Source organism: Lineus longissimus, chromosome 4, assembly GCF_910592395.1.
Source record: "Lineus longissimus chromosome 4, tnLinLong1.2, whole genome shotgun sequence".
In the NCBI taxonomy this organism is placed as follows: domain Eukaryota; kingdom Metazoa; phylum Nemertea; class Pilidiophora; order Heteronemertea; family Lineidae; genus Lineus; species Lineus longissimus.
Genome location: NC_088311.1, coordinates 9,321,337 through 9,335,640, shown reverse-complemented (window position 1 = coordinate 9,335,640; position 14,304 = coordinate 9,321,337). Strand labels below are relative to the sequence as shown.

Below are 14,304 nucleotides of genomic sequence, written 5' to 3'. Positions count from 1 at the left end.
AGCAAAACTAAAAACTAAGATTTTTTTAGATGTTCAGCCCTGTGAAGTAGATATATATTTGAAGAGAATAGGATTATATCTTAGCAAATGTAATACTAGTCAGGTCAAAATACGATCCGGAGGGAATAACAACCAATACTTTTTTAAAATAAGCCTTGACCCATTCAATATTGTGAATGTATGGTGCTGCTCCCCATTTTCGAGTCATCCCCAATTTCGCGAAAACCCGTTTTTTCCCGTTTTCTCGCGCGTCACTTCGTTTCCAGAGAAGAAATTTTCTGATTTTTGATTTTCATTTCGTTCCGCAAAGAAAGCGCCCAAAATGCGTACTAAACAGGTAAGCAATTCTCTAATTTCCTTCAAAACACTGGGTCAATACCATGGATCATGCACTACACAGAAACACAACAATCAGTCGCTTATATCACTGATAAGAAAGGGTTTGTTAGAGCGTCACTGTGCGGCGCTAAGAGCGCTCGCATAAATAATGAGGCACGCACTGCGCATGCGCGTAACAAAAAGTATGGTGGCTCATTAGAAATGTTATAAAGGGTGTTGTTAACCCTTTTAAGACTAGATGAAAATTTAATGATTATTATCATACTGTTAAGGCTTATATTCCATTTTCCTGCAATTTTACTGTCATATTTATGTGATCAGTGCAATAAAATGATTATATTTATACATTGTTGTACGTTATATTTAATTATTATTATGGGGGTGTGGTGATTTCTACCTTCTTTAAAAGAAATTAACTGGATTTCTTTCAGAAAACTCCAATGAAGGCTGGTGGTTACCGCCGATATAACCTTGAATCTCTTGAAAAGGCCTATGATTTTGTTATTTCTGGTGCTGCTGGACCATGGAAAGCATCTCAACTCTTTGGTGTCCCAGAAACAACATTAAGGGACCGTGTTGCTGGTAAGTAAAGAAGTAGCTTAAGACATGGAGATTCTTTTCAGATATTTATTAAATTATTCACCATTAGGCTAGTTTAATTACTTAAATATAGAAATGAATTGCCATTTGTTATCAATGCATCCTAACTTATCAATGGTTTTCTTCAATTTCAGGGAGAATAAGACCCGACACAAAGCGTTCTGGCCCTCCAACTATCCTCGCCCCTGATGTCGAGCGCACCATGGTGGAGCATATTGAAGATATGGCAAGAAGAGGATATGGATACACCAGGCAAGACATCGTTCACCTCGGAAATGACCTTCTCTTATCATTGGTAAAGACTACACCAACACAGAAGCCATTGTCCTTCAAATGGTATTCCGGCTTCATGTCAAGATGGCCAAGTTTACAGTTACAGACACCAAGATCATTAAGCATGTTAAGGGCTAAAGCCTTTAACAAAGAACTAATTGACAAGTATTATAATGATCTCAAAGCTATCCTCCAAAAGTATAATCTCATGGACAAGCCTGAATTGATATACAACCTCGATGAGACAGGTGTGAATACAGAGCACAACCCACCACGGATTGTTGGCCCTGTCAATGAACGCCTGCCAGCAATCACATCTACTCGAGGCGCGATCACCACAGTTCTTGCATGTGGGAATGCAATAGGGAATGCTATGCCCCCGTACTTTGTATTTGCCGGAAAACGTGCCAACGCAGACCTGATGCAAGGAGCTATGCCTGGAGCAGCCTCTACTATGAGTGATAATGGCTGGTCAAATGGTACAGTGTTTAGAAAGTATATAACAGAACATTTCCTGAAGTACATCGTCCGCAGGAACGACCCAGAGCAGCACATCATCCTCCTGTATGATGGACACAAAAGCCACATTAACTCTGAGATCATCAACTGGGCCAAGTCTCAAAATATAATTCTGTTTGTATTGCCTCCTCACACCTCACACAGATTGCAGCCCCTGGATGTGGCATGCTTTGGACCTTTCAAGCGCGCTCTCAACAGGGAGATGGCAAGCTTCTTGAGGACCAATCCTGGAAGACTCATCACCCGATATGACATCTGCCCTATGGTATGCAAGGCCTATCCAAAGGGCCTTGCTCCTGCTAACCTCATCAGTTCTTTTAAGAAAACAGGGATTCATCCTTTTGACGCCACCAAGATTCCTGAGAGTGACTATCTCCCCAACCAGTCCGTCACCCATCGTCCTACCACTAAAGACTCCATCCACTCCCAGGATGTCAACGCAGCTGATAAATTTCTCGCAGATAGGATACCCCGACCAACCACACCACCAACCAAGAAGAGGAAGAGGGCACCAACATTCTTTGGCGCAATAACCGAGGATGACCATCCAATTAATAACCAAAAGACCGGTGTAACGGAAGAAGAGTCAGCACCCTTGATTGAGACTCCGGCCACTCCACTTCAGCAGACACCTGACATCATCCCTGAGCCCATGGAAGCAGATGTTGCAGAGGCTGGACCATCGTCAACTAGGCCGACCCCTGAAGACCATGCCAGCAGCAGTGATGATGACGATGATCAGCCAACCGATCCATCAAAACTTTGTTGCGTGTGCAAAAAGTGGACGCCACCTCATCCAACATACATCCTTGAAATTTTCAACTGGGCGGAATGTGATCACTGTGGCCACTGGTGCCACCTGAAATATTGCAGTCCTGTCAGGGTTGTCCGTCGCTCTGACTCCTTCCTCTGTCCCCACTGTAATTAGAATAAGATTATTAGACCCACCGACTTAACATCTCATCTGGGGCCATCCACTTGATATCAGAAGCATTTGGGGCCTGTTGTAAAGTTTTGGTTGTCCAAATTGTTTGGGGGGGGGGGGCACTTAGATGCAAGTATATTCAAATGGATGGCCCTTAATTTGCAATGAATATGTAAATAGTGTATCTATGTCAATATCTATGAAACAGTGTATTATAGCTTAGAACCTACTTTGTAAATAGATATCATTATCATATCAATCCTTGATGACCCCAAAGGACTGCATTCAGGTGTTTTACCTAAGGTATCACTTAGGAAGGTAATTATAGGGAGTTAATAGCCGCACTTACACCACCTGAAAATGGACCACCAATCTTGGTTCGGGAACCAATGCCGCACCATCGAAAATCCACCAAGCGCTTACACCAGCGCTGCAGCTAGTTATAAAATCCGGCTACAGATGGCGGGCAAACAATAAATTGCATGCGCATTTCGAAAGCGCCGCCTGGAGCCGAACCATCTAACTAGCTAATTGCCGATCCATTTGCGCGTACACCACGACAAAGCCGAGCTTTTAACAAGCCGGGCGAATTTGGACCATCAAGCTTGGTGGGACAAATTCGCTCGGCAATTTGTATCGGCAATGGATTGCCGAACCAATTTGTCGCGGCAATGTGGTGGTGTAAGTGCAATTGGTCCACCAATATTTCGTGGTGTAAGCGCAGCTATAGATTAATTCACTCTAGATACCCATCCCATTATAATTCACTCTAGATACCCATCCCATTTTAACATGCCCGTTCACAACCGTTTACCTGACTTATATCTTGGCACTCTTAATTGATGAATTGAAGCCTTCTGGGCCACCGTAGACGCGCATGCGCAATACCCGCGAAAATGGGGGAGCCGCTTCGGATTTGTTTTGGTCTGCATCGATCTTTCAGTGAGCGATTTCAAGATTAATTCACGCTTAAAACATCCACGCAGCACCCCAGATATTTCGTTATTGATCTCAAATTTCGTAATAAATAAGCTTTTGCGTGTATGGAATCGCTGGAAGCTAGTAAATCTGCACTTAGTGATAAGACCCGCGAAAACTGGCTCCTACATGATACTGGTCACGAAATCATTAGACAACTGACTGAAAGAAATAGCTTCGGTTACCATGCAGCCAAATATTTAGGCTTTTACGATGCTTATTTACATCTCGACTAATTTTAGTCTTATTATGCCAATAGCAGGGAGAAGTGCAGGCTTCTCTATTCTTGCCAGTCGTGAGAGGCAGCCGAAGCGCATGGCCAGTGTACTCTCATTTTCAAAGCAAGCTATATAAAACTGGCTCGCAAATGCAAAAGCATCGCCGTTTGAGTGCAGAGTTCCGTTACCTGGTGTTAAAGATATTGTGACATGCGTGAGAACATTACCGTTGTGGTTATTGTGAAAATCCCGAAAATGTTATGAACCAATTTTGCAGTGTCAGGAGGTAAATAGGAATTGTGACTGTAAAGGAAATAATTTCACCGTGTGCAGGGACAAGGGGCCAAAACTGAAATCTATTTACCCTTTTAAATTAACAGTATTGCTGAAAATAAAAATAATAATAAATCAGTACCAAATACATGTAAAACACACGAAGGTAGGTGTTTGTACCGTGCACACTGCAGACCAAATATAAAGTGCATGATAGTAATCTATTCGAGTGAACGTATACGGTGTCCGACGGTAGCCATATCGTTCCTGTACCGCCATCCTGAGTTGCAGTGCCTTTCACTCTCGGCACTTATACCGAGCTTACATGGATGAGCGCAGTGATGTGTGCGAGGGAGGAGCAAGGAACTGATCCTGGTATTCGACGATGCTGTATGGCATGCTTTTTCAAATACTACCGGTACACCAAATTTTCACTCGCTGTACACCAGTGTTGCATATGAACGCCCGTTCATGACCCAGAGGAATTTCCTCCACAGCCTGAAAGCTAAGCAATGCCAAAACATGTAGGTTACCCGCTTATATAACAAGGAACATGAATCATACTATCTGCTACACATCAGTTTGATATTCCTCATCACCGCTTATACTTCCTTCAAAAGCTGACGGGGATGATTCAATAATTCTCCTGTTGAATTTGTTAGAGTGTTTGCACTGTACATGATACACTCAGTCCCGTTCACCACCTCTGGCGATGCTCAACAGGCTAGCCTAGCCTAGCAATAGCGACAGCTTATGAATCATCCGAGAGATTGTCGGAGCGGGATTGCTTTCAATATAATACTTCATGCAGAATACGATAACTTCGATGCGTGTGTGTCATGCCTTCAGGGGGGTTTTAACTCAATTCAACCTTAATGCCAAAGCTAATGTGTTATGTCACTTTCTTATGCAGTTGAACGAGTGTGTTGCATTAACTTGTGTTGTTGACGTATCGCGCCCTTTTTCATCCGATAAATCGAACATGTCTAAATCGCCAGGTTTGGTAACCACAGCCTTGTGGAGCAAGCAATTGTTCCCTAAATAAATAAACCAGCGGATGTATATCCCAAAGGAGTTGGTGCAATATGTCAGAGTGCATGGATCAGTTGGATTCAGACATTAATGGTCCGTTGAAATCACGTTAAGTACATTCGGCCACGAAACAGGGCCCATCGGAGCAGAGCTAATAGATAATGCACATGGTGTAACACTGCAGCGTTCAACCGCTCGGCTGAGTTTGATCTAGCTCAGATACCAAGTGATAAATGTGGTAAAACAATCACAGCATGAGAGAATTAGAAGCAAGAGCATTGACCATATCTCGGACAATCAGTCTTTTACCTTAAAACCTCATTGCCAAAATCGCGTCAGCAGGAGGGTGAGTCGGGTTTTTTTAGCTGCAACTTGGCAACAACGGACGAAATCCAACAGTTGCTCGCCAGACTGTCCCAAATATCATAGCCCGTAATTTAAGATTCAGCGCCACACGCGTTAATGGATGGGGCGCTGTCACGAATTGTCAAATCGACAGCAAAATAGCGTAAAAATCTTGCCCCTGCAATGATAAACTGCGAATGCAGCTCGTGGAGTTTTCAAGTACGACGCCCATCAATCTGCGATTCCAGTGGGATTTCCTCCCAACAATCAGTCACAACCAATCATTGTCTATCTTGTGTTCCCCTTGGGTACCCACAATCATTATTTACCAATCAACTGTCCCTGTACCACTCAGGCACTAGACATTAGGCAGTAGATTGATGGAACCCCGAACTACCCATCCCCAACATCGTCCAATGTGGTGAAACGTGCTGGAAGTTACTTGTTGCAAAAGCGTACTGTTTCTCATTTTACCCTCAAACAAACTTGCGCGGGAACGTTTGGGGATCAGCAGGGAGCACAGGCAATGAATCGCACGAGCATCAAATGGATACCGTTTATGATTTGCCTTAACAAGTTCAACTCAAATTTGGTGTCTGCAGATGATTCACCAAGTGCTTCCACACAGAAACCAGTGGCCCCAACATGTATACATGTATATTATAATAAGAAATCATTTTTTCATTTACTGATTTCTTCTGCTTGATCGAGCGAAAGTGTCATATTTGGCTTACAGTCAAATATGTTGTGATATAAATGTGCTAATATCAAACATTGATAATAAAATAGGATGCGATGTACATGTATTAAAGTACACTCCATGCACTCGCCGTCACATCATTTCTTATCCCGCCGTAAGGATTTTTAACCAAGTTTGCCGCTTCAGATTGATCGCTAGTTATGCTTCCCATTTTTCAAGAAAATGCGATCTCGTGGAAAAATGATTCTGTGGCACAGACTGATGCGAAGGTACTATATTGTATATCACACTTTCACAATTGAAATTATCAGCAAACAGAAAATAGTGGCGTTTTTCAAATGCAAAATATTCAACACTTCGCTCTGAAACTTATTTCAAACACCAAGAGAATTGGAAGTTTAGCTTATCGAGAAAAAAATCATCATCCGATTCTTATCAAATGAAACCCCAAGAGAACAACCCTGATAAACTCGAACCGACGGTCTATCGGAATTAAGGTAATACTGTACTCTTGAATTGTCTTTGTATCTCCCAAGAGACGTGGAGATCGGTGGTTTATACTGTCTACCGCGGCGAAAGAGTACCCGTTGAAAGAGACCAGGGTATAGGAATTTAAAAGCTGGCAAGTTTCGCAAGCCTTACCAAGAGCTACGTACGACGAAGTATGAAGTACGAAGTATATAAATGTATCTCATCGATGATTTGAAAATGCATCTATCCGGTTCCCCCCAACTTAATACAACAGATCGTTTACGCTGCGAAAATGAGCACAGGACCTCTACTTCGTACCTTGCCGGTGTACAGAGTGCGAACCCTGCCTATTGTCGATTTGAGGAAGAAAGAAGAGAAGAAAGTCTTAGTTTAAACTACGAAAGCTAGTGTTTCTGCAGCCATATTTACTTACCGAGCGAATCAGGCTCGTAAGCCCACCATACAGTCATAACGGGGATATGATGTTGAACACTTGTACCAGAGGTAGATTCGACAAAGATAATTAACTCTCTGTCAAATACTATCTACCATTAGTACACTAGTTTGGCGAAACCCTCGCTTATACCCTTGGAACATACACGTAACACTACCTTCACTCTCGTGGTCCACACTGGTTAGTCTCCTAAAGCAAGTTAAGCGACAAGCTGCTGGTGTCATCTGGTTGGAGAGTGTATCCCTTGCACACCACCCAGTCCCCTTGGGTTGCTGATTATGTATTAGCTGCAGTATAATAGGAAATCAGCGGATTGCGCCACAGAGTAAATGGTGGTTACTGCTGGCTCCTGGCTATTAGAACCTCATCATGGCCCCCTCTCCACATGCTAGACTGAGCTGCACCGTATGTAGTTAATAATACATTAGAATATGGTCTAATCCCGTGGAGACATCACTCATATAATGGGAACTGATGGACGGTCTAGTCGAGCGGAAGATATGGCTTGGCGCAATAGGGGTTGAACAAATTCGGACGCGGTCGGTGGTAACCATAGACAACGTTGGCCACATTGGACGGATTTTAGGCGACTCTTGATATTATATGTAAGTGAAAGAGCATGAGCGGTGATGACATGACAAGATTGGAAAAGATAAGACCTGCTCAGATTAGACTGAAAAACCATTGATATCCTCAAAAAGTAAAGTACCTTAGTTTTTATAGTCTGCCCCTGGACGTGATGTGATTCATTAGTCAACTTCAAAGTGATATTTGCCTAAAAGCAACACCTTTTTTCAACCTCTGTCTATAAGCATTTGCATCGATGACTAAGCCATGTGTCCATTCCTTTAGTGGCAAGAGCAAAGAAACCACCACGTGGAGAATGGTAATGTGTTATAACATCATTTGATATGCATGAAAGGGTAATCCCAGTAAAAATCTCTGGCGTCATGTTGCTGACCACGTCTTGGTTAGTCACACCACAAAGAAGCCGGGCAGATATCTCTCAGAATCAAATTGTATTATTTGTTTCTTTTGAGATAAGCTTATGATATGCTTAAGTGAAAACTACATTCAAAAACTTGCTGGCGAATCTTACCAGGCTCTGATGACTAATAAGCCTATTCATAATCAAGATCAAGATTATGACAAGATGCTAAAATCTCCTAGCTTATGCAGTCGAACGCTTTTAATGGTTTTCCTCGTTTCAAAAAGGTTTGTTCAAGAGCACACCAGCCAGTTTCGGCTAATGAAACAGGGGACAAAGGCGTCGTGTACCATTTAGAATGGGCGAGAAACCATGGCCTTGTAATTGTGAAAAAACACCAAGGCCTTGCCGGGGATTGATACCTCTGGCGTGTAAGGCTTCCCTCTAGCCTGGGCCGGTAGGAATGATTCCACTTTTACAGTCTCATTCGACGATTGAAAAGCTTCAATGACTTTCACCATAAAGTCAGGTGACACAATGGTTTCCTTCGAGCTTTAATGAAGTATGGCCCGAAGTAGGTGGCATTCGTACGCAAGCCCAGAAGGCTCATTCAAGTTTCATATTTCAAGATTTTTGAAACCTGATAGTCTCATGAGTTTCAAGGAATTCACTAGTCAGAGAATCCCTACCGGCCGGCCAATGAAATGCCTCTAACAGTTCTTAAATCAACTTCAAGATGGCGCTCATACGAGCAATTTAAATGAGCCGTTCAGATTCTGCTGACCTTGAAGAGGAGATGAGCTTTAACTAGCCATGGCGATATAGGATCATGCAAGGATGCACCAAGTGACGCAGCTATGGCTCTCACATATACATCATAAGTGGACCAGAAATATTGCTAAGTGATGACCAATGACCGTATCACTATTGATGGAGATGCACCAAGTGACTCCAATGCAACAGGACCTAAATTAGCGAGCTTATCACGGCGAATAAGACAATATTGATGGCTTGGACGAAAGCAATGGTGAGATGAGAGCACGAATGTCAAATACTTAAATCCTTTATGTTCCTTACTCTTTATCTTCGCGAAGTAGCCTAGGACTAATGTTCGTGGTGGGAACTTATCAGCCCACCATATAGCAATCTAGTAAGGGAGTGGCCGGAGATCATGTGGTCAAAGCTGATGTATCTCTTGAAGTAATGATTCGTTACACATGTCTCTTAAGTAAAACATGACTTTTTTGGTAGATATGCAGAGGTAACAAACTTAGATCGCCCTCCTTAACCACATCATTCTGCCAATTCCATGTTTTTTTCCATAACTACGATAAAGGTTTATGGACTGATGCCGAATGTTGTTTGCGGTTGGCCAAATCATATTGACAAAATTATATTACGGTGCACTCTGACCAGTGACAATTTCTTGTTCAAATATTGCGTCGACGTCTGATTGTAGGACTTGGAGAACATATAAAGTGAACATGCTATTACTATATGACGTATGTTATGGTAGTCGAATGTCATTTCATGGAATACAACGATCGTTCCAAAGAAACCAGTTCCCAGCAACCATTTTGAATAGCAATTTAAGCGCGACAGGAAGAAATGGCGGCCGTTTTCCTTAGCCTCCCCCGGCCTTTTCAGTTAACCTTGTCATCATCCTTGTCAGGAACGCAGCATGCATAATCGTGGCGTCCACCTTCTTGGCGGCAATCGATCAGCTTAGGCAGACGCGTTGTTTAGGAGTTTTAAGGACAGACTATCATCACATACGATGTTAGTTATTTCTATATTGCTTCATAACACCAATAAATTCACGCAAATCCTGGCGAATCTGAAAAAATATATCTCTGAAACATATCTAATGATTTTGGTGCAATGTACTTTTCGATTTTTTAGAGACACTGCCATACATGAGCGTACATATCAGAACTGAGGGCCTCGACAAATGTCCATGTTGTAATATGAAAATCCTCACAAACGCATTTAATGTGCATTTCATTCCTACGTGTAGAAGAAGTTGATCATGTTCATGTATGTGCAGGGTTCCCGGTAATAATAAGATGCATGTAATCATCAAACATCTCTTGGCTATCGATTCCGCATGTGCAACAGCTCAAAGTACCCGATGACGACAAAGAGCTCATCAACAGCTTGCTTCCTGTGTAGCTGAATCTTATTGAAATCGCCCCAAGGCCATGAAAATGAACACCGCCATTATGAGGTGTCCTTCAACTGCACACCTAAACACACACAAACACTGACATCAAAAGACAACATACACCTGCCTGATAGTCCTCCGGACTGTGCCGACTAATTTGATTGGTTTAAACGCCTCAATAGGAGAATTTCATTGAAGGCGTCTAGCAGGAGCAACAGGAAATAAGGGATGCGCCCTGCCTTAGATGTTCTGGTAATTTCCGGCAGGCTAGCTGTGTTTGCACCACTGGAAGCGTTCGCCATGTCAGAGATGGGCAAGGGATGCTGAGTGCATTCTGGAGATGAGCGCGTCAGCCTTTGTGCTTGCCGCAAATCGGGAAGGGGAATACAGGTGGTTTGGTATGACATTTTAAGTATGCATCTCAGGTTGTTCATTCAATGTAAAATCAAGACCGATGGGTACGGTTTGAATTCCATATAAAGCTGGTCCATTATGTGATTCGTGTAACTAGCAGCTGCAAATACTTTCTCACCATAATGACGAGTACAGTCAGTTATGAACCATTAGAGCCTGCAGTCTTTCGTATCTGCTTGAGAGTTATCTTCAACATTTTCTGTGAGAAAATGTATCCATTGTGGTGCTCTACGTAAAGCGCCTGTCAATAAAAGGCGACCATTTTTTTCTATCACGCCAAATCAAAGAACATAGAAATCACTGGTCTACAAGATGCTTGCAGTATCGGAAGGCAGTGCAAACGAATGGATCTCAGCTTGTTTTGTGACATCCTCTATGGAGTTTCTTGGTTTTTAATTCTTGAAAAGTATGAGAGATATTGTGAAGTTGGAGGCGCCTAAAAGTGAGTGATGCGTTTTTACTGATACACGCTGCACTCTACGGCTTCAATACAGATGTCATCGAAATCTGCTTACTCGAGTTTGTGCGCAACGTTTGGCGATTTTGATTCGTGCAAACAGAATGCAGAGCTTCAGAGGCCGATTAGAGTGCTCTTACGCAACAACAACCTACATATCCCTAGCAAGTGTGAAACATCTAACACTTTAGAGAAGCGATTCTTAAAAAGATGCTCAATTTAGTTGATTGACAACGCCCCCAGAACGTATGAGAAAAATTGTAAAATGAAGAAGACACCACGCGATTTATTCAGAGCCACAAATGAAAGTGACAGGACGTCCTAAATTTGAGCGGTATCAATTTTAAATCAGGAAGCTATCTCTTGAATCACTTCCGCATCGTTATAACATTGATGAAGAGTTGACAAGGTAAAGTAAACCTTTACAATATTCATGTTTTTAGATGCTGAGAGATGTTTGAAGCGGCGGGTGACTGGCATGTTAAGTCTGTATTTGAAAGGTTTGATAACCGCGCGTGACCAGGCTCTTAGCAGACACATCAACATTGGTAAATAAGATTGAACATCTTGAAATATAAAGAAGTCAGATAGCAAAATTATTGATTGCTGTCAAATGATTTACACGTCATCATAATACCTTTTGACATTTGGACAAATACCGAACCTCTCGAATGGATTCATCATTCACCACCATTCCGCTGGGTATTTTAACAACGACCCTAGAAGACATTACTCTCCCAACTACTACGTGACAAAAAAAACTCTGTGGTCTTAGAGATCGATCCACGACCAACGACACCCAAATAAACCTGCGCGACTTCGAAAAATTGAAATGCCTATCGCGCAATAACGGATGCATTAATGAGATGACACAAAATACCCAGAAACAAAAAAATATTGAACTCAGCATCAGCTAGTTGAATACTTGTCAGTTACGATAGATATTTTGGTTATTCAAATTCAAAAATATAAAATCTGTTTTGTGTATCCCTTTAGAACACCGACTGCAATCAACTAATATCTAGCTGAACTGAAATTAACTTGCCTAACATCACCTTTTTGAAATTGCATATCATTCAAAAGTATCAGCGACCTTGGACGTGACAAGAACAGTCGCCGAGCGTAAAGGAAAGTTCAAGGGTATCATAATCAAGATGGTAGTTTTTCGGGATAGCAGACGATTTGAAACCTGTTTAATCTAAATTTGTCTTTCAACATAAGTAAGAAGCGGCAATGGTGCACTGGATATGGATTATTGGCAACTAGATATTTTAAAATATACATGTAGCTTCAAAAGTACGAAGGAGTATTAACTGCAATGCACCTCAGCAGTACTCCATGAAGGGTCTGCACCGAAAGATGCAAAGATCTCACTGCACCCTCGAGTTTCTAGGGAAAAGTGACACAGGTGGTCGCAACATAAATCATTCAAACCCTGCACAGAATAACATACTGCGCACCATTCTCCTCGATGATTAAACCAGTCTGTTTCCAATTAAGATCCCAATTTCCTGTCGGAGCTAAGCAGACGTCACCACAAAAAAGAAATGCTGCGCACTCCGCAGAATGCTGCATACGACAGCATCTTCAGTTGAAGGAGATGGGAACGAGATATTAGCTCTCTGCAGATCTTCACTGTTACCGAACGAAGCTTATCTTGGCGTCATATTCTTTAACCATGCGAGTTTTTTTTAGCAACTTTAATCGCGGTGTCTTCGCTGTTATTGACGAACGCTTCAGAAGAGAGTTAGGTTTTTTTCTCGGCTGCGTTTCTGATAATTGAAAAGATACGGTATGTTGAAGTTGGCGTATACATGTGAATGAAAGATACAAACATTTGATGTGGTGGGGTATTGTCCTGCGTCAGAGACTGCTCGACTGTAGCAGATGTTTAAAATGTCCCAGGATTAACTGTCCGGAGACAAAGGATTCCATGATGTGCTTTAATCTCTGAGCTATTGATGGCCATGGTCTCTAAGGAACCATATACCATAATCCGTCAGAATACAAAAGGGCCGGACATTTTTTCCAGTATTTTTTTCTATTTCTGCACACTGGAAATAACGGTGTTAACTTGGCTTTGTTTGCTTCTTGATATAAAATCTCCATAAGGGAGAGAGTGACAATAAAGGAACTTAATTTAGATAGTAAAAGCTTTAACTATCATCAGACGAACTGGAAGAAAGGTGGGGCAATTAAAGTAACTTAATGCAACAGATACCACCACGAAACCCATCCTGATATAAATACTTATCAAGATTCTAAACTCATCCCGTCTCCCCAGGTCTCAACTGAATGACGATTTTTCAATTAAGGTAATTGAACGAAATCATCATGACTCTCTGTCTAATGAGCCAGGATTAATTCTTTCGCCTTCTAATTTCACTCAATCACGCTCATGACGCGCTCGTCTGCCTAGCTGTTGCTTGGGTAAGAATTACCAGCCATCAGGTGGTTGAAAGAAGCTTGGGGTAGAATGGCGGTGCAATTGAATGTGCAGGGAGTTGCGCGGCAGCGATGGCGTTGCGTTAGGGGAGCAGAAACTGAACAAGCTTCGACTCTCTTGTTCAGCCTCTCGCCAAAAACTATACAAGGGACGATTTGTTACCATGACCGTTTCGGCAGTCATGTACAAGTTTGTAAGTCAACGAAACGAGAGTATCCAGTAAGTTTCGTAGCACGGCTGGGAAAGTATACGTCAAAGATGGCCACCTGTTTAACCATTATTGTATTGCAAACTGATGCCAGTCCCTGGATGCATTATGAACAGCACTGCTACAGGGCAGAATACGGCGCTCGTGCATCTCAATCATGAACATTTCTTATGAAAGTCTCTCTTCCTTGCACACAGACCCAATTTGCATTGTTAGTAATTCCTTGAAGCCTTTTCTTACCAACTCCTTCTTATCTCTCTATAAAGCCCTCAGCTATCAATTATATATTACCAATTATACATCCAACTAATGGCAGGCAATTGATTAGCAGTTCACAGCACACTTCTTGTCCTCGGGGAATCTTCCGAGCCTCCACCGAAGAAACCTTGGCGCCTTCGCCTGGGTAATCATGCTTCGACAGTTGTTCGTGTTATTTCCACATTACGTGCAACATGCTGCTCTTATCAACTCTGGCCTTTACAATTTCATCTTGTGCCCCGGCATGCCCAAGGGACGCATATTTTTAGCGGTGCTGTAGATTATTGTATTAAGGCACACAC

At 42.3% G+C, this 14,304-nt stretch overlaps 2 protein-coding genes across 3 annotated transcripts in view; one reads left to right on the top strand and one right to left on the bottom strand.

Moving 5' to 3' along the window:
• The window catches only part of LOC135486573 (uncharacterized), a 159,732-nt gene that overhangs the window by 50,703 nt on the left and 94,725 nt on the right, over nt 1–14,304 (bottom strand). The gene's annotated exons all lie outside the window — the stretch shown is intronic.
• Nucleotides 731–2,761, top strand: LOC135487011 (uncharacterized). Its single transcript, XM_064770258.1, has 2 exons — nt 731–921; nt 1,074–2,761. Exons 1-2 carry the CDS (start codon nt 780–782, stop codon nt 2,657–2,659), a joined length of 1,728 nt encoding a protein of 575 aa, XP_064626328.1. The 5' UTR covers nt 731–779; the 3' UTR covers nt 2,660–2,761.

What these genes read in the sequence shown, in the direction of transcription:
- LOC135487011 (XM_064770258.1), top strand. Translation starts at nt 780, where the DNA reads ATGAAGGCTGGTGGTTACCGCCGATATAACCTTGAATCTCTTGAAAAG. An exon ending in ATTAAGGGACCGTGTTGCTG is followed by an intron (nt 922 to 1,073) that starts GTAAGTAAAGAA and finishes CTTCAATTTCAG; the next exon opens with GGAGAATAAGACCCGACACA.